The sequence below is a fragment of the Lepidochelys olivacea genome (assembly GCF_965140295.1).
Source record: "Lepidochelys olivacea isolate rLepOli2 genome assembly, chromosome: 11".
Taxonomy (NCBI): Eukaryota; Metazoa; Chordata; order Testudines; family Cheloniidae; genus Lepidochelys; species Lepidochelys olivacea.
In genome coordinates this window covers 2691306-2717589 of record NC_140421.1, presented here as the reverse complement: position 1 = coordinate 2717589, position 26284 = coordinate 2691306, and the positions used below count along the sequence as shown (strand labels likewise).

Sequence of the window (26284 nt, the reverse complement as noted above, 5' to 3'; positions counted from 1 at the left end):
CTACCCGCGTGCACCGGTGCTTCAATGACCAGAGGCAGTGCTGGGTGTGGATACGCCCAACGGGCTCCCATTAGCCAAGGGCCGGGGTGTAGCAGCGCTGTTGCAAGTTCTCCCCATCACAGCAGCTTAGTCCGAACGTGGCAGACCGTGTGTCACGTTACTGACTTGAACTGGGACCGTATAGATCATTGTTGCAACCAAGGTTCTGTAGTGGCACCAAATCTTGTATAAAGGGGGTCAAATGAGGTGTCTAAGAGGAGGTTATGGTTTGCTGGTTAGGGTGATGCTGTCTGTGTGTGTGTATCATTTTTGTAGTTGAAGTTATGAATATTGGCTCTGTACTGTCTGTATTTCAAACTTATGCTCTGCTTCTGGGGGACACCCCAGACAAGCTGGTGTCAGCTCTGCCTAGCCTGCTGGGTGGCCCATTAAGGACCATCAGTGACACAACTGACCCACTGAGAGAAGGTAGACATGCCTGGGGACTCAGCCAGGTGTGCAGGGACCTGCCTAGGGACAGGACTCTGAGGTGTTTCCAGGCCATGGGATGGGGAGCTTGTCCTTGGGACACAGAAAGAGACCACACGGCAAGAGACTATACAAAGCTGCTGCAGATCCTCCATCTTGTCTTCAGTCCTGCTTCTGACCTCTGGAGGGACTTGGCTACACTGAAGCTTTGAACCAAGGACTGAAGGACCCATCCCAGCTGGGGATGTTCTCCAGAGACTTGATTTGAACCTGCCGTTTATTCCACCACTGCTGCAAGCCTGAACCAAGGACTTGGCCATCACTGGATGTCACTGATTCCATTTCACCAATTCTAGCTCTCGTCTGTATCTTTTCCTTTTATGAATAAGCCTTTAGATTTTAGATGCTAAAGGATTGGCAACAGCGTGATTTGTGGGTAAGATCTGACTTGTACATTGACCTGGGTCTGGGGCTTGGACCTTTGGGATCGAGGGAACCTGTGTTCTTTTACTGGGGTATTGGTTTTCATAACCATCTGTCCCCATACAGAGTGGCACTGGTGGGGATACTGGGAAACTGGGGTGTCTGAGGGAATTGCTTGTGTGACTTGTGGTTAGCCAGGGGGGTAAAAGCAAAGTCCTCTCTGTCTGGCTGGTTGGGTTTGCCTTGGTGGGCACAGAAACCCCAGCCCTGGGCTGTGACTGCCCTGCTTGAATCAATTTGTCCTGACTTGGCACTCTCCGTTGGGTCCCGCCAGAACCAGCCTCGTGACACCGTGGTCCAAGGCCAGAGGGTCTGGGGGTTACGCCCCCCCACGTAATCGACCGGAGGACTCCCCAGCCCCACTGGCAGTGACGCCCCCAGCCCCACCCTGACTCCTTTTCCGCCCCGGGTTTAATGAACAGAGCTCAATGCTTGGAAGCTGCTACCCGCCGGTTTAATGCCCAGAGGCAGCCGGCCCTTCACACGCGGCCGCGGAAGGGGCTGGGCTTGTCAGAGGCCTGGAAGGCGCTGCCCGGCGGGCGCTGGGTGGCGAACGGGGCGAAGAACTCGGCGGCGAAGGCGAGGACGTCGTCGGGCTTGCGCAGCAGCAGGAGCTGCAGGAAGTCGGCCAGCAGGGTGCGCAGCTCCGGGTGGCGCCGGGCGTAGGAGGCGTGGCCGGCCTGCAGCTCCTCCTGCAAGGGGAAAGAGGCCCCGCCTCCATCAGCCTCGCGCCGGCGGCTTCGGGGTAACGCGCGGGGGGCGGGAAGCCACAATCTCCAGGCAGACCGGCGCTCAGGCAGGCCTGGCGTCCTGCGCCCGGCTCCAGAACTGGCAGGCAGCCGCCCACACAGTGAGCCGACGGTAGGGCCGGGAGACGAGACGTGCAATCCAGCCTCCGGCCGCCCCTCCAAAGCTCCCGGTGCTGGGGCAAACCCTCCGCGGCGCCCTCACCCAGCCTGGTTCTGCTTTGACCCCTGCTTCCCCCCACTGTCCCCCGCTCTTCCCTCTCCCATGCTGCAGCGCTCTCAGGTCCCGCCGTTCAAACATCTCCATTGCAGGCTGGACCAGTGACATCCCCTCGGCCTCCCCCCACATGCCGGGAGCTGCAGCCTGGGGGCGGCTGGTCCGACCTCAGAACAGCCCCGCGCTCCCCCAACTCACCTTCCTGTCCAGGAACTGGGAATAAAGCTGCACATCTTCCTCCCAGTCCAGGGACTTCTTCTCGAAGACAGGCCGGGGCTCTGCTTCATCTGGGAGAGTGGGGAGAGCGAGCAGGTCTCATGACACGGGATTCAGAAAACGGGTTTAGGGCGGGAGCCCAGCATGTCTCTTGTGCCCAACAGCACCCGGAGGGGCTAACCCGGCTCTGTCCGTTGTACCAATCCCATGGGCCACCCCAGCTTCACCGTTATTCCGCACATCCCGCGCCCTCTCACGGTAGCAGCAGGAAGAGAGCTCAGGCCCAGATCTCCATTGAAATCAGTGGGCGTAAGCAGCCTATCTACCTTTGAGGGTCTGGGCCCCAGAGCCTCCTGCTCCAAGACGTGAGCTCAAGGAGTCCCCATTAGCTGTCAGCAGTATGGGGCCTCTGACACACAGCAGGGTGGTTCCAATTCAACGCCACAGAGGGCAGCGGGGACGCATGCTGGCCAGCTCTCTTAGTGCTGCCACTAGGCCGTTCCACTGGTGCCTGGGTCAGCGGCGGCAGAAGAGGGTGACCGTCTGCAATTCCCAACACCGTGGGGACACGCCTGTGTCCAACCCTCCGTGACCCCCTGCACGCCCACTCTGACAGCGCGTCCGCAGCCTGGGGAGGGACTAGCCGCTCCTGGAACCAGATCAGAAGGAGTCTCGTTTCAGAGAGCTCCGGCACAGACCCGGGTACCCTTCATACCATCAGACCCCCTTCCCCAGCCCACGACGCTACCCCCACCTCCGGACCCCCTCTAGGCTCCTTACCTCCATCGATGAGAATGGGCAGCTGCTGGAGCAGCATGGTGGCCGGGGACCCAACCTGGACACGACGGGCCAAATGTCTGGGTGATGGAGAGGAGCGGGTGAAGGACCTGGCCCTACACTGTTACCTTCCACCTCCCCAGGCCTGGCTGTGGGGCCACCCGCCGCGGGGACCTGGGAGCCCCCGCGCCTGGTGCAGAGACGGGTGCCGTGGATTCGTTATTCCCTCGTACGTGCCTGGACGCGGGCGGGCACCACCGCTCCGGGGGCAGCCGGGGTTGTGCGGCCAGACGTTTCTCTGCCGGGGGGTCGCCTCCCCGGCCAAGGGGCCGAGTGTGGCTGGCTCCCCGCTGTGCCGCTGTCAGCCCTCCGTGCCGACGGACGGGGAGGAAGCGCCAGGATGCCTTGCACAGCACGGGGTGCCCTCCAGCTCGGCAGCAGGGCAGGGGCGCTCTCCTGGCGTGACCCTTCCTGGGCCATCAGAGCAGGCAAGGGAGGGATGGGCTTGCGCTGCCCTCTACTGGGCAGGCTCCCACGGCCGATGGCAGCTGGCAGCCCCATAGCGAACGGAGCTTCCCCTCCTGCTGTGGGGTGACAAGGCCCCGGCTTTGATTCCCGCTGTCATCTGCACAGGCCCGGAAAGGCTGCAGGGGAGCTGGCAGCGGGAGTGGGGCGAGAGGCCCAGGGAACTGCACTGCCCCTAGTGTGGATCCAGGGATGTTTAATAACCAATGTCCTTTTAGAAACAAAGCGGGTGACTGGCTCAGGAGCTGGAGGACAGGATCTGGAGCCCCCCACCCGCCCCCATAGACTAAATCTGACCCCGTTGCCCTGGGAGATAAGTGGCAGGAAGCAATCCCAACCTCTGGAAACCCCTGGAGCAAGGCTCCCCCCGCTGAGCCCCTGGGAAGGAGGTGCCAGGGTGGCCCAGCATTCGAGGGACACAGGCAGGCTGTTCCCAGGCCCCAGGGAGGGCAGAGGCGGACGGGCCAGGTACTGCCCGCACAGAGCGAGAGCTAAGGAGCGGCCCCGGGAGCGCGAGAGCCGAGCAGGGCTCGGGCGGGTGACGGGCCGCTGGGTTCTCCTACCCGTCGGAGAGGAAGTAGAACTGCCAGGTCATGGGGATGCCCTCGTCCGGGTACACGGCCCTCTCAATCCCAAACACCTCCACCTCCGTCATGCCCACCAGCTGCTTCTGGAAGCCCATGGCAGTCTGCAGAGGGAGAGAAGGGTGAGAGAAGCAGGGAGCAGGACAAGGCCTTTTAGCCTTCAGGCTGGATAGTGGCCCCCCCAGCCGCCCCACCCCTCAGCTGCTACAGGCCAGGAGATATGGGGGAGGGCATGGAGGGAGGTCACAGATTCATAGATTCCAAGACCAGCTCCTCTGGCTGCGGGGGACGCAGAAAGTGCCCCTCCAAAAGCGGCCAAATCTTTATTCCTGGGCAGGCCCCTCTTGATTCAGAAATTGTCAGTGACGGATTATCCACCACGATGGCTGGGAAATTGCTCCAGTGTGAATTCCTCTCACCGCTACAAACGGAGGCCTCATTGCCAGTCTGAACGTATCTGGCGTCAACTTCCTGCCATTGGATCGTCTTGACCTGGCTCTGCCAGCCCGAAGTGCCCATTATAAAATACGGGTTCCCCACGTACATACTTACAGACTGCGCTCATGTCACCCCTTAACCTTCTCTTCCTTAAGCTAAACGGCTGGGGCTCCTTCAGTCCGTCACCACAAGGCAGGTTCTCTAACCCTTTCATCCTTCTTGTGGGTCTTCTCTGCCCCCTCTCCAATTTATCCCCAGCCTGCCTGAACGGTGGCCACCAGAGCTGGACACAGGATTCCAGCAGCGGCCGCACCAGAGCCCAGTCCAGAGGTGAGAGAACGTCTCTGCTCCTCAGGACTCCCGTTTCTACGGCCCAGGATCGCGTTAGCCCTTTAGGCCACAGGGTCATACTGGGAGCTTGTCTTCTGCTGATTACCCACCACGACCCCCAATTCTCCTCCCACACCCAGGCCCCCTCCCCAGTGGATCTCCCTAAACCCTCCCATCCACCCTGCACCCCACTGTCTAGGAGCCCCTTCCCCATCAGGGTACAGGATCCCCTAGTCCCTGCCCTCAGGGTGGGGCGACCGCCCGCCTGGGGCAGACGCTTTCGGGTGCAGCCGTGCCCGGGCGGAGGGCAGCTTCAGCAGCACTCACGTAGGCGGAGGTGCAGACGTGGGCCTCGGTGTCGAAGGCCAGGAAGGTATCCTGGGGCACGGCCCTGCGCTTGGCCAGCACCCGCAGCACCAGCAAGTTGGCAGCTTCCAAGACGAGGCCATGCAGGGAGGCGCAATTGTAGGAGAAGCTCTGGGTCTGGGCCTCATGCTGCAGAGAGATGGGGGGGAAGGGGACTGATGGGGACCCAGCCTGGCACGTGGGATCCCCAGGACCCAGCATCCCAGGCTGGCTCTGCAACCGGCCTGCACCCCCAGAACAAGAGGGAGGAAGAAATTCACTAGCAACCACAGGGCCCCGGGGGTGGGGGGGGTGGCTCAGCTCCCGAGACCCCAGGCTGGCCCTGCTCGTGACACACGCTGAGCTGCTGCTGGGAGGTGGGGCCCCCTCCTGCTAAGGAACCCCAGGCAGGGAGCGCTAGGATGATCGGGGCCCTGTGCTTTGGGGTTTGCCCCCTATTTCTCCCCACAGAAACCTGCGCCCCTAGTGAGACTTGCCACCCACACTCCGAGGCTGGGGGCCATGAACCCGCCCCCGACTGCTGACTCAGAGCACCCCCCGCAAGACCCTGAGGCTGCCCTGTTAGTGCAGCCGACCTGCCCCCCACCTCTGCCCCCCATCTCCACCAGCACCAGCAGTGGGAGCCAGAGACGGGCGCAGGCGACGGCGCCCCCTGCTGTTTGGCCACGGGACAGCCGCAGCCCGTGGAACAGGCTTAGCAGGGCTGAGAGCATTTTTCAGGACAAACGGGTGTGTGGGATGGGGAGGGAAGCCCTATAAGGAGCTCCCCACCCCAGCGCGCTGCAGGGGGCCAGCCAGGCTTTCAAATCCCTGCAGACACAATCCCACCCCTCACCTCTCCTTCCTCAATGATTTTCGTGACGACCAGCCTGCCTCCGCGCTTCACTACGTGGGTCTTTCTGTCCAGGGGGTGGGCTCTGAACTGCAAGAGGGAGCAAATACAGCAAAGCGAGGCATGCAGGGCAGGGGTGCAGGACCTGGCAGGGTGTAGGCTGCTATGGCCAGGGGTGTTGGGGGCATATCCCCCCTGGGGACACTCCGGCCTCCTGGGGTCTCATCTCATTGTTTCAATAAAGCCTGGATCCAGAGTGGCTCACCTGCTTGTTCCCCACTCAGACACCCAGCGAGAAGGGAACCAACCCTCATGCTTCAGTGCTGCAGGGATCAGGAAGGATGTTTCCATGGGCAGCACTGTATGACTGGCCCGGTGCATCATGGCAGGTTCCACCTGAAGACACAGGTATTGGCCATTGCCCAAGGCATGGTGCCAGGCCATGGAGACCAATGGTTTGATCCAGGAGGGGTGCTGGCAGAGAAGCTGGGGCAATGGCCAAATCCAGGGTGTCTGGGGGCAGGATGGACCGGCGATCTGACCCAGAACAGCAGCGGCCCAGCTGTCTCTCCTGCCAATCATCCGCAGCGCAGGAACCACTGTGAACGCTGCGATTCTGCCCTGAGTCAGGACGCTTGCCGCAGGGCCCAGTGACTCCTGGAGGGGCACGGAGCCACCTACCCCATAAAGAAGTGGGAGAGAGAAACACCCCCCCGCCGGTGGTTGGAGCACCGGGGCGAGGAGCAGGCAGGATCCAGGTTCTAATTCCAGCTGAACCCCGACTCGCTGGGTAAGTCCCAAGACAGTGCTTCCAGCCCAGAGAGGACAGCTGAGGGGGCCAGGGACCTCTCCGGAGATCTACCTCAGGGAAGGCAAGGCTGCGAAGGAGCCAGATAACAGCGGGTTTATCTTGCCCTCTGACGGCGACCAGGCAGTTACCTTCACATATTCATGCTGATGCTGCTCCAGGGTTTCCAGCCGCTTTGATATATAAGCTGATGGAGAGGAAACAAAAACTACGCTCAGCCCAGATCATGGCCAGAGTTCCCCGCCATCCCTCCTGCTGGCCTGGCCTGGTCCCTCTGGCCTTGACTGCAGGCGCCTTGGAAATGTACCGGGAGCCCAGGGCTTGCCCAGTATTTCAGGGAGTCCCGGCACCCTGTCTGCCTGCCACTGCCCAGCCCCTGCCCATGGGTGCCCCAGGGCGGATCCCAGCGGAGAGCTGTCCCTGCTAGAACAACAGGACCACCAGGGTGGGACTATTTGTCCACGTGCTCCAGCTGGCGGTGGACCTGTTTGCGTCGTTGCCTCTCGGCACCTTCAGCAGCACTGGTGGGAGCCAATTACATTCAGGCCCAGAACCGCGTGTCCGGATCTCCATGCCACGGACCGGCCCATTTTCACTTCTGGGGACAGTGGGAAAATCCTTGTTCCTTCTTGGCGGCCAATGGAGGGAGTTTCCTGGGATGTCCTAATGGTTGCATGCGCCATGCTGGAGGGGGCAAGGGCGGGGTCCCCCATCCCCCTGGCCACAGGCGGGCAGGGGCTGGGAGTGCTGGCAGGTGCAAGACCTCATCTCGCTCGTGAGCGACGCCCGTCGCCTGGTGATCTGCAGGGCACCGGCTGCGGGTGCAGGGCCCCAGGCCGCAGCGCTGGAAGGAGGTGTGGGCCAGCTGGCGAGGGTCAGGCCTGCCCCCCGCGGGCGCTTACGGCCACTCCTGCCTCTTGCCGGAGCCAGATCGCAGGCACCAATGGGCCAAGGCTGGGCAGCACTTGCATCTCGTCTCGGCACGTGGGGCTGAGAGGATTGGGATGGGGGACTCACCAGAGCAAGAGGGGCTGGGGAGGAAGGGAGAGAAATCGGGGCCCATCTGGCATCTCATAAGCGGGTGTCTGCCCCAGCCCGCTCCCCCTTGCAGACACTGGCTCAGCGGCGCCTCCTAGGCCTACCCGTGATGGAGGAGCCGCAAGGCACTTCGTTGACGGTGCTCTGGCTGGCGGCGCGGACCAGAAAGCAGTCCTGTTCCTGCCCGCCCTGCTCCTCGTAGCAGGCCGGCTGCACCGAAACTGAGAACTGCCCAAGCGGCTGGCTGCTCTCCGAGACCATGACCAGCGACTCCGCGAAGAGACAGGGGCTCAACTCCTCCGCGCCTGGGAGACAGGACACGACGACAGCCCAGGTCACTGCCACACCCAGACCTCCAGGGGCTCCATCCATTCCTCCCAAAGCCCCCAGTATGGCTAGATGCCCCCCCCCCGCCAAAAAGTCAACCCTACTCCTCCCTCCTTCTGCCTGACCAAGGGTCTCAAACATCCATTAGTAAAGCCTCAGAGACCCACAAGGCAGGGTCGGTGTTACGGTGCTATGTAACACATGGGGAAACTGAGGCACAGCAGGAGGCAGGGACTTGCCCTAAAGTCACACAGGAAGGCTGCGGTAGAGCAGAGGGTCTGAATCCCAGTGCCTGCTCTGACCACTAGACCCTGCTCCTTGCAAGAGCCAGGAAGAGAACCCAGGAGTCCTGATTCTCAGTCCTGTCTGTTAGTCACAAGACCACCCATCTCCTAAGCACGCCATGGAGACGGAAGTCTTTCCCGTGCACCCACATTGACAACAGTGTGTTTGTTGTGGGTTCCTCAGTAAACACATGAAAGGGAGTTCAGAAAAGAGTGAGAGGGGCTGATCAGCGGGCTGGAGGGATCAAGCCAGGGGGAGAGATTTAACAAGCTGTGTCTCACTTGGTCAAGGGGTTGTGGGGAAGGGATGGCAAATATCTCAAGGATGTAAATGCCAAGGGGTGAGATGGATTCTCTGACATACTCCAAGGAGAAGGCAGTACCGCAGTCAGAATGATCACAGAATCATAGAAATGTAGGACTGGACTGGACGGGACCTCAAGAGGTCTAGTCCAGTCCACGGCACTCATGGCAGGACTATCCCTGACAGGTGTGTGTCTAACCTGTTCTTAAAATCCTCCAACGACAGAGATTCCACAACCTCCCTGGGCAATTTGGTCCAGTGCTGCACTCCCCTGACAGTTGGGAAGTTTTTCCTTCAACCGAAACCTCCCTGGCTGCAATTTAAGCCCATTGCTTCTTGTCCTGTCCTCAGAGGTTAAGGAGAACAAGTTTTCTCTCTCATTCTAACAACCTTTTATGTACTTGAAAACTCTTCTGTCCCCTCTCAGTCTTCTCTTCTCCAGACTAAACAAACCCAATGTTTTCAATCTTCCTTCATAGCTCATGTTTTCTAGACCCGTGGTCTCCAAACTTTTTGGCTCACGCATCCTCGGGGTGAAGAATGGAGACTTACCGCAGGCGGGCCGCCGGAGGGGAACCCCAGCCGTGGACGTGCAGAGCTGCCGCCGAAGGGAGAAAAACGGCGGAGTGCCGTCCGTCGGTGCTCCTGCTGCCATGCACCCCCCGGGATCATCTCGTGCACCCCAGTTTGGAGCCCACTGTTCTAGATCTTTAATCATTTTGTCCTTCTTCTTCTCTGGACTTTCTCCAGTTTGTCCACATCTTTCCTGAATGTGGCGCCCAGAACTGGACACAAGGCTCCAGCAAAGTGAGGTCTCAGCGTGGAGGAGAGCGGAAGAATTAGTGCTCGTGTCTTGCTTACAACACTCCTGCTAATACAGCCCAGAAGGATGTTTGCCTTTTTTGCAGCAGTTTGACACTGTTGACTCATGTTTAGCTTGTGATCCACCAGGACGCCCAGATCCCCTAGGCAGTCATTTCCCATTTTGTATGCGTGCAACTCCTTGTCCCTTCCTGAGTGGAGGACTTTGCATTTTTCCTTATTGAATATCATCCTATTGACTTCAGACCATTTCTCCAGTTTGTCCAGATCATTTTGAATTTTAATCCTACCCTCCAAAGCACTTGCAACCCCGCCCTGCTTGGTATGGTCCGCAAACTATCCAAGTGTACTCTCTGTGCCATTAGCTAAATCATTTATGAAGATGTTGAACAGAATTGGACCCAGAACTGATCCCTGCGGGACCCCACTCATTATGCCCTTCCAGCTTGACTGTGAACCACTGATAACTACTCTCTGGGAACAGTTTTCCAACCAGTTATGCACCTACCTTAAAGTAGCTCCATCTAGGTTGTATTTCCCTAGTTTGTTTATGAGAAGGTCAGCCTTACTAAAGTCGAGATATACCATGTGTACTGCTTCCCCCCCCCCATCCACAAGGCTTGTTACCTTGTCAATGAAAGCTATCAGGTTGGTTTGATGCGATTTGTTCTTGACAAATCCATGCTATTACTTATCACCTTATTATCTTCACGGTGATTGTAAATCGATTGGGATGGGGCAGAGCAAAGGGACAGGTAGGCTAGCAAGAAACATTTGCTAACACAGATTTCTGTGAAGGACAACCCTGCCTTGACCCCTGGGGATGGTCCCAACCCAGCCTTCCCCTATCTTTGACATCTACAAAACACACAGGTGCGAGTGGGCATCCCTCGCTGCAACCGGAGGGAAGTTGGCATTTAGCGAAAGCCACAACAAATGCGCCATTGTAATCAAAACCACAGCAACCTCAAGAGATGGGGTATCAGCCACAGCAGCATCTCAGGCAGAAGTGAAACCAGAAGAATACACCGTGGGATGCTGACAATGTGATCAACTCCAGCACCTGCGGCAACTGGAGGAGGGGTCGGGAGTCACAACTCCTGGGTTCTGTTTCTGACTCTTGCCGGGGAGTGTGATGTTGAGGCGAGAGAGGGGGCTGAGAGAACTAGGAGTCCTGGGATCTGTTCTTAGTTCTATCACTGTCTTGCCACCTGACCTCTCTCTCTGCCTCAGTTTACCCCACCATAAAATTAGATGGCAGCATTCCCCTAACAGAATAGTAATAAAATAATAATCATCTGAGTTTACACAGCAAACTGGAAATAGCTGAGTTTCACAACTAGGGCAAGTTGAAAATTTTTCATGGAAACTGAAAATTCAGCTTTTCACGGAAAGTGCCTGCCTTCCACCTTTTGATTCTTTATCAAAAAACTGAATTCCTGAAAACTGAAATAGTTCCTTTCCTGAGGTGCCTCCTGGGAGTTGTAGTTTGGGAGACTCACGCTCCTATTCTCCTTGATGCACCCCCTCCCTGAGAGGGGAGACCATGGTGCATCATGGGAGATGTAGTTTGACCAGAGAGTCCAGACAATAGAGGAGAATAGGAGCGGGACGCATCGGAACTACAATACCCAAGAGACACTGCAGCAGCAGCTCGGATTCCAATTTTTCACCAAAAACTTGACAGATATTTTCCATAGGGAGGGGGAAAAAACATTTTGTGACCAACCCTCCTCACAATCCCTGGGTGCCAGGGAGAAGCCTCATTACTCCCATTTCACAGATGGGGGAAACCGAGGCACAGCAGGGGGGTGTGATTTGCCCAAGATCAGCCAGTGAGTCTGTGGGGCTGGGAACAGAATCCAAGTCTCCTGCCTTCCAAACCCCTCACTCATAGGGCTGTTGAGGGTTAATTATTGCTGGGAAGGGCTCTGCGATCCTCCCACGTAAGTACAAAGTACTGTTATTATTCTGCAGAGCACAGCGAGAGGAGCAGCGGGGACTGGGGCGGGGTGGGGGGGGGAGTAAAGGCAGGCTGGGGAGCCCAATAAAGACCCCTTACGGATGGGAGGCCAGATAGGAGACTGACTCTTCAGTGCGTCACCTAATGATCTTTAAAAGAAACGCAGGGATAGTTTTGCTTGTCAGACGGTGACACCCTGGTGCAGCCTGGGACGGTGCGCACCACAGACAGGCCGCTATCCTTTGTGCCATGGAGTAGCTGCGTTAGCTGTAAATCAGAGGCTGCTCCAGCCCCTGGGCCCAGCCACTAGAGAACGACACGGTCTCACACACACACATGCGCCAGACTCCCACGCCACCCCAGAATCACTGACACGGGTGCCAGTAAACAGGCCGGGGCCTGAGAGCAGGCAGGTTCTGCCGTCAGATGTTCACGGCCAGACACGGCTCTGCCGGCAAAGTCACACGTCCACATACCCAGCCCCGAGGACGAGCGCCGTGGTGCTCGAAAGCGCGTCTCTTTCACCAAGAGCAGCTGGTCCAGCAAACGATATTACCTTCCGCACCCAGCCAGCAGCATACATGGCTCTGCACGGGGCCACAGGGGGCCAGGTGAGCGGCTGGAAACGTGTTCACAGGCTCCCCTCCATCACGGGGGGCGACCGCGGCTGAGCAGCGAACCCCTCACCCTGCCGGATAACGGCGACCCGAGCAGCACCCACCGATGAGCGAGAGGAATTCAGAGGCCCCCTCGCTGGCTGCTAGGACCCTCTGCACCCGCGCTGGCGAGTCGGCATCACCCATCCCTTGGCGAAGAGCCAGGCGACGCTTTCAAAGTCAGAGGAGTCAGCTCAAAACCCCCACGGCTGGAGGCCCTGCACGGGAGAACCAGTGAGACCCCTGTGCATGGCCGCAGGGGAATCACCCCTACCCCTCTGCGCACGGCACCGGGGAGGGACCCCCATCCAGGCCTCCATCCCCTGAGCCCTCCATGCAAGCCCCAGATAGAGCCCGCCCCACAACTATCCAGCCCCCCCAATGGAGCACCCCCCACCCTCTGTGCACACCCCTGAGGGGGAACACCCCCACCCAGGCCTCCACCCCCTGAGCCCTCCATGCAAGCCCCAGATGGAACCCTCCTCCCAACCACCCAGCCCCCCGAGGGAGCACCCCCCCGCCCCATGCGCATGACCCCAGGGGACCCCCTTTTTCATGCAAGCCCCAGATCGGGCCCTTCCCCCAGCCCCACCCCAGGGGAGCGCCCCTAACCCTCCATTCAGGGCTCGCAAGGAGCCCCCCCCAAAGACCGCACGCAGAGCCCGGAGTGACCCCGAAATCCCTGGCCAGGGGGAACTCCACGTGGCTTGGGGAACCTCTCCCACCCACACGCGGCCCTCGCCTGCAATGTATCCAACGGTCTCCGCAGCAACCGGGCCCGCCCCGCCTCTTAAAGGGACAGGACAGCCAGGACTGGGTCAGGTCCCGTGGGGGAGGCGGCCCCCCACTCGTGTTCGCGGGGTGGGGTTTGGAGGGGACCCCGTAGTGGGGAGAGGTGCGGTTCGCAGGGCAGGGGGGCTGGGCATGGGCTGCCCCACCCCTGGGGGCTGCGAGCGGGGCTGGCCCAGAGCCTAAGGCAGGGGGCAGCTGGAGAGGGGCTGAGGCTGCGGCGAGGGGCGCTGCAGAGAGCCCTGGGATGGATTCACAGCTCCCCCGGCAGCCCCCCTCTGTGCCTCGCTGGGGACCCTCTGGGGTGTGCAGTGGGGCAGGGTGTGCACCGTTGATCGGGCCCCCCACCCCCGCCCCCAGCAGCAGCAGCTGCCCCCTCCCTCAGGCATCTCACCTCAGGGGAGTCACCCAGGTCAGACAGGCACAAAACACCCCTCCGCAGCCTCCTGGTTTTCGCTGGGCTCCCATGGCTTACGGAGCCCCCCTCTTCTGTTCACAGGGGGGATCTGGCCGGATTCCCAGCCCACCTGCAACCTCCGGCCTGGCTTGTGCATGACACAGTCCTCTGTTAGTGACTGGGATCGCTTTCCATAAACTAATGGGTGTGACATGTGCATGGTGTGTTCCCTACTCTGTGCTAGTGGGTATCAGAACTGGTCAATTGTGTGTCATATGCCCCCTATTGCTGGTAGATAAGGGAGATTCTCTTTCAGCTCAGCTGGCAGGGGCCTCCTGTGCTTTTAGTGTGGGAGTTCTGTCCCGTAGACACCCACGAAGCTCTGACTGCCCCTGCTGTTCAGAAGAAAACCAGGCAGGCCCAGATACTCACAGACTGAGGTAGCTCAGCAAGGCTCAGCCCCTGCTATCCGGGTGCTACGTCTGGCAGAGCGGGTGGCTAGCCCCAGGGACAGCCCAGCTCTCACCCCAGTAGCCAGGGGCTACTCGATCGTAGGAGACCACCTGGCCATTCCCTCCCTTGTCCCTCGGGTTCGGAGCCCCCTTGTGCTTGCTCAGCAATCCCACTGCATTCCCCGGCGCCCTGCTATTGCACCCTCCCTGCCACGAGCTCCAGTTCAGCTCCCCAGGGATGGGACCTGGGCTCTCCATGACGGGGAGGGGGGCAACCTTCCACCTTGCCGGGCCCCTAGGAACCTCGGGGCTGCCCCCCCAACAGAACAGGTCACAGCCACCCTCCCTTCGAATTCTGAGCAGGGAGACCCTGGAGCCTACGACTCCCAGCAGGCTGTTCCCCTCACTCCCCTGGATCTGCGGCAACAGATACTGGATCTAGCTCAGCTGCAGACTGAGCGATCTAAGAGGCTTTTCCCATCACTACCACATAGGATCCCAGGAGGAGGAAGACGAGGTGTCATGCATACAGGTTGAGGTCTCCCCTCTAAGTGCCTCCACGGTTCATTAACCACTCCATGGTGGCCTGTTCTGTTCATTCGCACTGGGCCCCGACCACTGTCGGAAGACAGGATAGGTTGGATGGACCATTAGTCTGCCCCACTATGGTCATTCTTATGCCAACTATGCGTAGCACCCCCCAGCCCCCCAGATCAGTCCACAGTTCCTTGGTGAATACCCCGTGCCCCTCGGCTTCCCTGACCCATAAACTAGCAGCCAGTCCTAAAATGAGGAACGTGGGAGAACAGCTGGGCTGGGGGGGGGGGGGGGTGAGAAGGGAGATTAAGATGCAGAAGGTTAAATTTCTCCCTCCCTTTATACTGTGTTTGGTGGCATTTATTTCACAGGCCCAGAGTACTCCACTCCTTCCCAGCACAGATGTCGGCAGAATCGGAGGAGATGACTCAGGGTGTATTCGCAAAAACTGAGACCTCACTTTGCTCAGGGCTGATGCTGAAGCAGGAGTTGATGTCAATAAAATGATGGGGTCTAAATGAGCTGTTACCACTCGAGAGATCTTGGAGCCATTGTGGATAGTTCCCTGGAAACATCCACTCCATGTGCAGCGGCCGTCAAAAAAGCGAACGTTAGGAATCATTAAAGGGATAGATAAGACCGAAAATATTATGTTGCCTCTATATAAATCCATGGTACGCCCACATCTTGAATACTGCGTGCAGGTGTGGTCACCCCATCTCAAAAAAGAGATATTGGAATTGGAAAAGGTTAAAAAAAGGGCAACAAAAATGATTAGGGGTATAGAACGACTGCCGTATGAGGAGAGATGAATAAGACTGGGACTTTTCAGCTTGGAATGGAGACGACTAAGGGGAGATATGAAATAGGTCTAAAATCATGACTGGGGTAGAGAAAGTAAATCAGGCAGTGTTATTCACTCCTTCTCATAACACAAGAACTAGGGGTCACCAAATGACATTAATGGGCAGCAGGTCTAAAACAAACAAAAGGAAGTATTTCTTCACACAACGCACAGTCAACCTGTGGAACTCCTTGCCAGAGGATGTTGTTGTCACAGAGTCCCTGGGCGATGCTCTGGAACTGCTCCCCATGAAGCCAGTCAGGACTCTGGGGCAGTCTCCTTTCTGTAAGCAGCCTGTCTGCAGGACACACAGCTCACACAGCTTCCACCTTCCTGGGTCTGACCTCGGAGCATTCAGCATCCTCTGCCCCTCCGTGCCTTTCCCACAGCGAGTCCACTCAGGCGGGGCTCCTGGGGAAACCAGAGGGTCCTGCATCCCAACTTTGCAGTCAGACGGGACTCTCAGCCAGCCAGTAAAAAAGAGGTTTATTAGACGACAGGAACATGGTCTAACACAGAGCTTGTAGGTGCAGAGAACTGGACCCCTCAGCTGGGTCCATTTTGGGGCCAGTGAGCCAAACAACCATGTCTGCACTTCACTCCATGTCTCCAGCCAGCCCCAAACTGAAACTCCCTCCAGCCCCTCCTCCTCTGGGCTTTCCCCTTTCCCGGGCCAGGAGGCCACCGGATTCCTTTGTTCTCCAACCTTTAGCTCTCACCTTGCAGTGGGGAAGGGCCCAGGCCATCAGTGGCCAGGAAACAGGGTGTCGGCCATTCTCTGTGTCCAGACCCCTGCACACACCTGCCCTCTAGGGCTCTGCAATGATCATATGCCCTTATCCCATCCCCTAGCTACTTAAGAACTGCCTAGGGGAAACTGAGGCACCACCCCACTATTCAGAGGAACCATTAAGAACAGTCCCACTTCGTCACAGTTGTGAAGGCCAAGACTATAACAGGCTTCAAAAAATAACTAGATAAGTTCCTGGAGGCTAGATCCATCAATGGCTATTAGCCAGGATGGGCAGGGATGGTGTCCCGAGCCTCTGTTTGTCAGAAGCTGGGAATGGGTGACAAGGGATGGATCACTTGATGATTCCCTGTTCTGTTCACTCCCTCTGGGGCACCTGGCACTGGCCACTGTCGGAAGACAGGATATGGGGCTAGATGGACCATTGGTCTGACCCAGTCTGGCCGTTCTTATATTCTTAGGCCCAGTTAGTTGTGGTTCCCAATTCCTTATTCAAAGGCCAAAATCTTTTTAAAAAATTCCAATAAGGCCCTGGGCTTTGACTGGCTCTGTGTGACGAAGCACTTCCAGGGGCTCCTGACTGACACGTCCCTGCCTCCACGACACCATTAACCAGAGACAAGGACCTGCCCCTCCCAACACTGAAGCTTTCATTTCTGGCCCAAACTCCGCTGAGTCTCATACCCACATTTCTACTGGGCATTTTCTTTGTTAGTAACCCTACAATAGACAGGGATAAAGCACCAGGCAGCCAATGTGTTGCCTTGCCATGGCCCAGCTACTTTAGAACAGCCTAATGGTGGCAGAGATGTGTCGGGGGTGGGGGGGAACCTGAAAAATATTTTGTCACATACTCCAGCTCTTTATTCAGCTAGTTAATTAACAAATAATTACTAATGTGATTGAATTTTATAATAATCATGTTCATTTTGGTGAAATTACTACAAATTTAATCTTACATGGAGGACATGAAAAAATAAAAAAGGATTGTTGGCCTTTGAATAAAGAATGGGGACCTGTGGATAAAGCACTGGGACCAGCTTCAGCCTGTGGGACACACCAGGGAGACAGAGAGCGGCCTCAGTCATCCTGGCAGAGCCGGTGCTAAAGAGGCTGCAGGGAGAGGGAAGCGTCACAAGGGGGAAGCTGCTCCCCATGAATTGTAAGGAGGGACCCACACAACAGATTCAGAGATTCCAGGCCAGCAGGAACTGTTGGGTTCCTCTCATCTGATCTCCTGCATAGCAGAGGCCAGAGACCTGTCCCCAGATCATTCCTTCAGAACTAGGACATGTTTGAAAAAACATCCCATCTTGATTTTAAAACTGCCAGTGATGGAGAATCTGCCATGCCCCTTAGTGAATTGTTCCGATGGTTAATTATCCTCACTGTTAAAAATTTACACCTTATTTTCAGTCTGAATTTGTCTAGCTTCAACTTCCAGCCATTGGATCGTGTTAGCCAGTGGTTCTTAACCTTTACTGCAGCCTGCACCCCTTTGGTTCTCAAAATATGTTCTTGCCCCCCTTAACAAAAATCGTTGGGAGTAGGTCAGTTCTTTAAACCTAGATATATTTTTTGTTTGTATATTTCAGGAATCATGTATCATGTTAATAAAGACATAGGTCTGATGAACCAAAATAGTTGTACTTACGTGCCTGTACTTAATTTGTTTCAGAGTAACAGCCGTGTTAGTCTGTATTCGCAAAAAGAACAGGAGGACTTGTAGCACCTTAGAGACTAACCAATTGATTTGAGCATGAGCTTTCGTGAGCTACAGCTCACTTCATCAGATGGGTATGCATCCGATGAAGTGAGCCGTAGCTCACGAAAGCTCATGCTCAAATAAATTGGTTAGTCTCTAAGGTGCCACAAGTCCTCCTGTTCTTTTTACTTAATTTGTGTTTTCGATGATTTACCTTCTAAAAAAATCTGGCCTGTCTCACACCCCCAGAAAGGGCATCTCACACCCACAGGGAGTGCGTGCACCCCAGGTTAAGAACCAGTGTTAGACCTTCCTCTGCTCAATGGGAGAGCCCACTGTCAAATATTTGTTCCCCCTATAGGTACTTTTAGACTGTGATCAAGGCACCGCTTAACCTTCCCTTTGTTCAGCTACACAGATTGGTCCCTTGGAGTCTCTCACTCTAAGGCAGGTTTTCCAGTCCTTTAAATCTATTTCCCCATGGTAAGTATCCTCACACCTTCTTGTCAACTGTCTAAATGGGCCACCTTGATTATCACTACAAAAGTTTTTTTTCTCCTGCTGATAATAGCTCATCTTAATTAATTAGCCTCTTACAGTTTGTATGGCAACTTCCACCTTCTCTGTATGTATATATCTTCTTACTGTATGTTCCATTCAATGCATCCAATGAAGTGGGCTGTAGCCCACGAAAGCTTATGCTCTAATAAATTTGTTAGTCTCTAACGTACCACAGGTCCTCCTGTTCTTTTTGCGGATACAGACTAACATGGCTGCTACTCTGAAACTAGTCCTTTAAATGATTCTCGTGGCTCTTCTCTGACCCCTCTCATATTTATCTACATCCTTCTGGAACTGCGGACCCCAGAATTGGACACAGGATTCCAACAGCAGTCGCACCAGTACCAAATCCACCTTTCTCCTACTCGCGCTTCCCAGTTATCCATCCCAGGCTCGCATTTGGCCCCTTGGCAACAGCATTGCATTGGGAGCTCGTGTTCAGCTGATGATCCACCATGACACCCCCACCCCCCCAAGTCCTCTTCAGTCTCTGCTTCCCAGGATCGAGCCGCCATCCTGTACGTCTGGCTGCATCCTTTGTTCCTCAATGGATACGTTGCATCAACCCCGCCCACCAGCCACCTTTCTTCCACGGCACAGTGCTCTAGATCCTTTCAGCCCCCTTACGCCAAGCATGCTCTAGGCCCCTGCAAGGGCCTTACCCTTAGGGAGAATCCACTGGGAGACCTAGACTCCTTCCCCAGCTCGCAGGGCAATGACTCCCCTTTGCAAGAGAGAGAGCCAGTCAGGTGGGGAGCTTAACGGGGGGAGTTGCTTCTTCAGCACCATTAAAAACAAAACCACATTTCCACGATGCCGCAGCTACGCTGTAAACAGCTGACCAGAGACGTGAGGGCGACGCTAGAGAGGCCTGGGCTGATCAGTACTGGGACGGGAGACTCCCAGGGGAAAACCCACGGTACATGGCAGCGAATGAGACCTGTGAGTCAGCAGAGGGCGCTCTCCTCCCCACGTCCGTGCCGATTCTAATACCCCAGCCTGGTACCGGGGGGGGGATGTGTGGGGCTGAACAGGGGGCACATTCCCCACTGAGCGTGTGCGGACCCCAAGCAGGGCGCTAGGGGGCGCTGTGCTGATGGACATGCGCCGCTTTCGGCGGAGACAAGCCCAACGCCTCCTCCCCCAAAGGCGCGGCAGGCGGCCAAGTCGATGGTTCAAAGTTTACCCCAGCTGGGGTGATGCCTGGCAGAGCCAATTTGGAGGCCTCTGCCTCCGCTCTTCCCCGAGATCCCCACCTCGCCCAGAGCTGAGGAACAGCAGCCTTGCGACTTCCGAGAACCCCCGACACCGGGGAATAGGTGGGTCGGCTGCTGCCCCCTCGGCCCCACCCTCACCTCCAAATCCATGCGAGACGCTGCTGTCGAAACCCCCTTTCTCGCTGCTCCCCCTTCTCCATCGCATCAGCGACAACTTGCTGCCTCTCCGAGGCCCTGCCTGACGGTCCCCTGCCACACCCCTCAGCTTCATTACCCTGGTGCTTCTGCTGTGCCATCCATACCAGCCTCGAGTGCCCCCTTGTCCTCTTCTCCCATGAGCTCTCCCAAGCGGCCCCTCGTCCACGGCACGAACTCCATCCCCCAAGTCAGACAGCCGCAGCCTTCTCCGCCAAAGCCCCCGAGCCTCACGGCGGCCACGACAGCCCCAGAGCCTTGGCAGCTGGTCCTGGCGAGGCAGGTGATCTCCGCTGTCCAGTCTACACACCCCTAGTCCCATCCCATTTCCTCCTTTGCATCATCCCCGCTGTCTAGTCACTACCGAGGCCTGGGCACACGCTCGCCTTCGGGCAGGTCTCTACCTGCCGGCGTTTAAACAACACCACAACCAAGGTTGTGCCAAAGGGCTGGGTCCCCCACACCGGGTTAACCGGGAGAGGCAGCTCTGTGGGGTCAGATCCGCCGGTTTGGTGGGGATGGGGCCCCCAGACACACTTGGGATTGACGATACGCGCTCCGCAGCTCAGTGCGGGTGGCTACAGGGCAAAGGGCAGACGCCCAGAGACGGACCCCTGGGAGTGGAGGCGGGAACAGCTAACCCCGTATCTCTAGCCCCACTGGTTCCCGGCAGGGAGTTGTCTGGACAGGAACCAGGGGCCATTTACCTGGCCAAGCTTCCCTGCTGATGGAATTTCACGCCAGTTAAAGGGGCTGGAAGGCGAAGGTCGCGGGTCCACAGCACAGATCCAGCGAGGCCGGCAGTGGGGACAGTTTCCCTCAGCCCCCGGGGGAGGCCAGTCTGCCTGGCTCAGTCATGGCCCTGGCTCTCTCCCCTGAGCAGAGCACTAGCCGCCCACCCCCCAAGTCCCATTGATGCTAACGGGCAATGCAGGTGCTCACTCCGCCGGAACACAGGCCAAAGGGGCCAGCTGGAGCCCACCCCCCCTTCCAGCCTGGGGGACCAAGGGGCACTGGAGGCCACCAAGAATCACCAGCCCACCACAACCATCCCCCCCCCCCCCCGCCCCCACCCTGTCGCTGGCTGCCTCCAGGGCTTGTGTAGCCTCCTCACCGTCCTGCACAAATCTGCCCTGGCCTGCAGCTCACCTCTGGGCGTTGTGCCCCTCCGCCCGCTGTGATCTGCCAGCTGGAGATCCCTCCCACCTCTCCTGGTCCCCTCCCACCCTGCACCCTCAGTCCCTGGGGGGTCTGCCCCCCTTACACTGAGATCCCGCCCTGCCCCACACCAGGGGGAGAGAGAATGCTGAAGACCCCATGCTAACCCCTGCCCTGCAGCCCAGCTGGCTTGGTTAGCTCATGAAGGAGCCCGTCCATTGAGAACATCGATGACAGGCACCGGGAAGGAGTTTTCCCACCGGGCATTGGCAGGGGGCTGCGGGGGTGAAGGACTCCCTTCCCCTGGATATCGGCTCCCTGTAGAGAGACAGCCCATTTCACACACACACACCTGCCTCAGAAAACGGGCCTGGCTTATCCCCAGGGACAGGCCAGAGGCCAGTCAAGGCTAGCGAAGTTGCATGAAGGTTGGGAAGAGTGAGTAGGACATTGCACTACTGACCCCCCAATCTGGAAGATGCAGCAACCCGTTGGTTACAGGATCGGAGGGGCAGGGGCCTCATTAAAGGACCCTGGAGAATGGGCTTTGCCCGTGTTTCTCCTATTTCTTATTCCATCAACGAATGCAGCTTCTGGGGCAGAGGGAGGGAAGCAGGGAGTGGAGCGTAAAGGCTTAAGCTCCTTTTCTCTGTGGAGCCCAGGGATCGGCCCCTGCTGCAGGTCACCAGTGAAGCGAATTTGCTGGCCTCAGACTGGGCACACAGGAAAACCAGATGGGATCCGATGGGGATGAAGCCCAGAGGGGTCTAGAAGATACTCTGCATCCCATAGCCTAGCCCAGAGCATGGCTTGAGCCACTCTACAGAATTCGAGAGCGTGGGCTGGAATTCTCTGCTCAGTTCTGAGGTTGGTTCAGTAACCTAGAAAGTGGCTCTTCCTCTGTTCAACTTGATGGGATCATCCCAACGGGGAGTCTGTCCATATGACACCCCCCCACACCCTCCACTTCAGCATGACTGGCAGCCTCACGTCGGGAGGGGCAGATGAGAGTAACGGGGATGCCCCAGGACTGAGTGGGTCTGCGGCCCAGGAGCAAGGCTGTGACCCTAACAGCAGTCGCAGGCTGGGGGCTGGCACGGAGACGCATTGGCACAGCGGTGCTGGGGGGTGTCCCAGTCCGTGCCTGCCTTACGCCGGTGCTATTACTCCCTTGCTGTCATGAGCACAAAGTTCCCTGTGTCTTGACAGGCCAATCGCACGAAACAACAGTAAAACTGAAGGGTTGCTTTACTGGCATTTTTACAATCCACAGCGAACACTGAACACTGGATACAAGAGGCGTCACAATCCCAGCCCATCTCCGAGCGCCGGGAGCAAAGGGGGTCAGCTGAAACCTGCCTCCTGACCTACTCCACACCCGCTGTCTCCAGGGCTGCCTGGCTCAGCTAAGCCTCACAGTTTGGAATCGTTAGTGGCGATCTATTTCCAAGCGTAAGAGAAAGGGAGGGGGGGAAAAAAACAGACTGAATAAATCCTGACCTAGTGTATCATCTCTAACACTGTGCTTCTGCGGCGCTGCCCAGCCCACAGGGAGCCCCACAACCACTGTCAGGAGGTAGCTGCCCTATTTCACGGATGGGGAAACTGAGGCACAAAGTGCTGCGACCTGTCCAAGGTCACCCAGCAAGACCTGGGAAAGGAACCCCACTGTCCTGTCCTCTGGCCACTAGACCATGTTTCCCTCCCCGATGTGGCTGCATTTTTATCAAGGGAGTGTCGATAACAATATAAACCCCAAGAGCAAAGGTAGAGTCACCAGAACCCAATGGAGAAACCCACATCCTGACCCAGCTCCGCTTAGTGCTTACAGAGTGTAGGGCTTTTACGTCTCCAAAACCCTTCACACGGAGTCATGAACTCGTGACTTCCCTGGGAGACTGGGAAGTAGGATCATGATTTCAGCGGTAGGGAAAACTGAGGTACCGAAGTGGGAAGTGACTAGCTCTACAGGGAATCAATGGTAAAGCCAGGAATAGAACCCAGGAGTCTTGACTCCCAGTCCCTCAACCCCCTCCTCTAACTACTAGACCCCAGAGCCAGGAATAGAACCCAGAGAATGGGTTGGAAGGGACCTCAGGAGGTCATCTAGTCCAACCCCCTGCTCAAAGCAGGACCAGTCCCCAATTTTTGCCCCAGATCCCTAAATGACCCCCTCAAGGATTGAACTCACAACCCTGGGTTTAGCAGGCCAATGCTCAAACCACTGAGCTATCCCTCCTGGCTCTCTGTCCTCCACTCACCTGACTTAGCTACCTCCCCACTTGCAGACAGGGAGAGTGAGCTATTGGTAACATCTGACATTAATGAGAACCTCCAAGCCCCGAAACGTCCTGTCCCCTCACCCGCTGGCGTTGCCCCTCCAGCCCCTACGATGTGGCTTTTCAAATAACCAGGTCAGTTCAATGCACTAAATCCACCTTAAACTCCCCTTTTCCAGCCCCTCTCCAGAGAAACACCCCTGCAATCCACCAACCTCCATCATGCGCTGCACACTTAAAAGCATGTGTCTGCAAACATTTATCCCCCACTGCAGCCTCCATGGGGACAAAGTTGTTTATAACTAGGCCCTGGGCCTGTCTATCCAAATGCTAAGCGGGGGGTGCTCTTTGTTCCCTGGATGACGGGTGAATTCACCCCCACTTGTTGAACACCGCCCGTTCTCTCCTAATACAAAATCCTTGTGCATCCTCTTATACATTGCGTTCATTGAAAGTGAAGGGCAGCAAATGTAACCCGGTGCATTGTGCGAAAAAGTATTTCCTTTGATCTATGCAGCCAGTGGAACTCATTGCCACAGGACAGCATCGAGACCTAGAGCTTTCCAGGATTCAATACAGGGTCAGACATTTATACGGATAAGAACATTGCAGGTTAGATTTCCTTGGTTCTTTTCTGGCCCTTCCCCCCTGAAGAGGTTTGGTTTACTAGATGGATCCCTTTTTGGGGTCCATCGTAAACAAGGGGACCATGGAGGCCTGGCCCCACTGAAGCCAATGATAACAGATTCCAATGGGCCCACAATTTCACCCGAAGCAAGCATCCACACTAGTTTCCACTCTGGTTGCCCAAGCCCGGTATCCTGTCTCTAACAGTCACCAGGACCAGCTGCTTCAGAAAAAGGAAGAACTCCCCCAGTGGAAAATTTGGGGACAATGTGTGCTTGGAGGAAGTTTCCCCTAACCCCGGCAGCTTGAGGTTAGCTCATGGCCTGAGAGACCCAGCATTGTGCCCCACCCCGTGTAATTGTGGCTATTCTCAGCCCCAGGAATGGCTGACCCTTGGCCATCCACCCTGCTAAGCTCTTGGTTTCACGGTGATCTCCTGGCAGCAAATTTCACAGGTTAGTTTCCTTACAGGGGTTTTAAAATTCACTGCCTTTGCAATGGGGCTGGACACCCCTGCATTCTCGTCTTCCGAGAAGGGCAAATGGGCGCAGTCAGGGGGAGGAAGCAGGCTGGGTCTCATGGCCCTAAATGGATTCACCATCACAAGTTCGATCAAAATGCAAAACCCTCAACGGGCGAGGGTTTGAAGTTTCCCAGGGAACGTTTCACACCCGGCCCTGGTTTAAAGCCACTGGGGCCTGCAGGCTGGGTTCGAATGCAAGGCAGGTTTCTTGCTCCCTCAGCTGGGGCTGCTAAGGAGGCAGGCTGCTCTGCCCCAGGGGTTTGGCGTGGTTCCGAAGGGGCCCCCGTGGGCTCTGAAGGGAGGGGTGTGTTTCTCCCAGCCCCCAACGACCTCCAGAGCAAAGGGGGCAGGCGTAGAACCATCACCAGGCTGGCGAGCTGTGCTATATACTCACAGGATCCTTGTGCTTGGACTGGGGACCAGAAAATCCTTTAGGACGTAACCCCCAAAACACAGACACACTCCACCCCCCTCCACACACACACACTCCCCACACCCCAGTTGCATGGAGCAGGTCTTGCTTCAATCGGGGAACCACCACCACCAAAGTTAACACACAGACCTGAAGGGAAGCCACCAGCCGGCCGGGGGGGCAGGCCAACGGCACAGCTTCATCCTTGATCCCTGCCAGCACGGCTGCGCCCGTCCCCGTGCTGCAGGGAGAAGGCGGCTGCCAGGAACGTTCAGCGCCGGGGGGGGGGTTTCCGTCCAATATCAGAGCTGGAGTCCGTGCAGCAGCGCCCCCGGCTGGTGCTTTTGTTGTGGTTCATCCTGGTCTCTCCCAGCCAGCGGGCGGGGGCGGGCGTGTGCTCACGGAGGAGTCAGCGGGGCCCCAAAAGCGGGGCCGGCTGGGACAGGACGCAGAGGAGATAACCGACAGACCAGTCGCGGTGCTGTCCCCGATGCCGCCTCGGGCAGCGCCCCTCCCCACACGCTGGGCTGCCCAGCTTGGCTCGGGACCGGGCACTGCATGAGGGATCTGCATTTCCTCAGGCTGCGAGCCTGTACTGAAGAGACCATGTGCACTTCACGGGCTAACCCCTGGGCCTGCACTTCCACCAGCCACAGTCCGGTCCCCCAGAGAAACAAAGTCACAGCCCTGCTCCCTGGAAAAGCTTTCCCGGGCACCCTTGCCAACGGCCCGCCCCCGCCCCCTAGCTATTCATCCCCAGCAGCCAGCGGCAATCAGAGGTCAGCAGCATGCTGGCACCATGTGGAGTCAGACGCCTCCTGGGGGTGGGTTGGGGGGGGGGGGTGTCATCCTGGATTTTACCACCTGCCCCCCATTCTTCTGTCCACCAGCAAGGATCCACTTTGTCTGGAGACGAGCCCTCTTGAGAAAGCAGGGCGGGGGGGGGATGCCAGCTGAACCCGCCTTTATCCACAGGGAGGAGGCGTTCCCGGCTCACGAACCCGCCCCATCGCCCTGAGGGGGTGAGACCCTTTCCCAGCCAGACACTCCCCACCCCAACAGGGAAGGTCACGCGCCTTCGGGAGGCTGCTCATGGGGCAGAGCCCTCCCGTCGCCCTGCCAGGGGGCTAGTTGGCCTTGTAGACGTCCTTGCGGCACCGCACCTCCTTCAGCACCCGCGCCCGGAAGCTGTCCCAGTCCTCGCCACTCAGCCGCTGCAGCCCCAGGGCCCGGTGCAGCTCCCGGCAGTGGGTCCGCAGGAACGGGTTGTATTCCTTCTCCTCGCCGATGGTGGAGGGGCACTGGGGCGGGGAGAGACGGGGACAGGTCAGCACGCGTACAGCGGACCGCGGCCTCCGACGCACCCCGCGCAGAGCTGCAGCCCGTTGAGACTCCAGATCCCAGCATGAAAGAGGCAACGCACACTGCATGGCATAATCCCCAGAAGGGGCACCGAGCCTGCAGCCTGTTTGCATCCAAAATCCGTAACTTCTCCAGCTCCTTTTACCTAGAGACCGGCTCCTATAAACCAATTTCAAAGCTATTTCCCTTTACTATTTGGATTGTCGTAACCCCAGCACTCCATTGTGCCAGGGGCTGTATAAACACAAGAGATTACTCAAATGCGGCTGCCTCTGCGGTGGGGTGTGGCAG

General features: G+C 57.4%; 2 protein-coding genes across 7 annotated transcripts in view; both read right to left on the bottom strand.

The window, feature by feature from the left end:
• Window positions 1-1383: 1383 nt before the first annotated feature.
• On the bottom strand, window positions 1384-12947 carry CATIP (ciliogenesis associated TTC17 interacting protein). 6 transcript variants are annotated; one of them, XM_084642964.1, is made up of 10 exons: window positions 12927-12947; window positions 12250-12402; window positions 7933-8133; window positions 6922-6977; window positions 5986-6072; window positions 5112-5279; window positions 3996-4120; window positions 2911-2987; window positions 2113-2201; window positions 1384-1643 (listed from the first exon to the last, which is right to left on the bottom strand). In XM_084642964.1, the coding sequence occupies exons 2-10, from the start codon at window positions 12329-12331 to the stop codon at window positions 1431-1433; spliced, it is 1098 nt and encodes a 365-aa protein (XP_084499090.1). In that variant the 5' UTR covers window positions 12332-12402; window positions 12927-12947; the 3' UTR covers window positions 1384-1430. The 6 variants fall into 6 exon arrangements, with proteins under 6 accessions (XP_084499090.1, XP_084499088.1, XP_084499089.1 ...); XM_084642962.1 differs by lacking the exon at window positions 12927-12947 and adding an exon at window positions 12797-12921; XM_084642963.1 differs by lacking the exon at window positions 12927-12947 and adding an exon at window positions 12857-12921.
• A 9073-nt stretch (window positions 12948-22020) lies between these two features.
• LOC311528753 (putative hydrolase PNKD) overlaps window positions 22021-26284 on the bottom strand; it is a 34610-nt gene continuing 30346 nt past the window's right edge. The window contains exon 9 of the mRNA XM_084644154.1: window positions 22021-25932. Coding sequence (XP_084500280.1) covers window positions 25759-25932 — 174 coding nt within the window. The 3' untranslated portion in view covers window positions 22021-25758. The remainder of the gene's footprint in view (window positions 25933-26284) is intronic.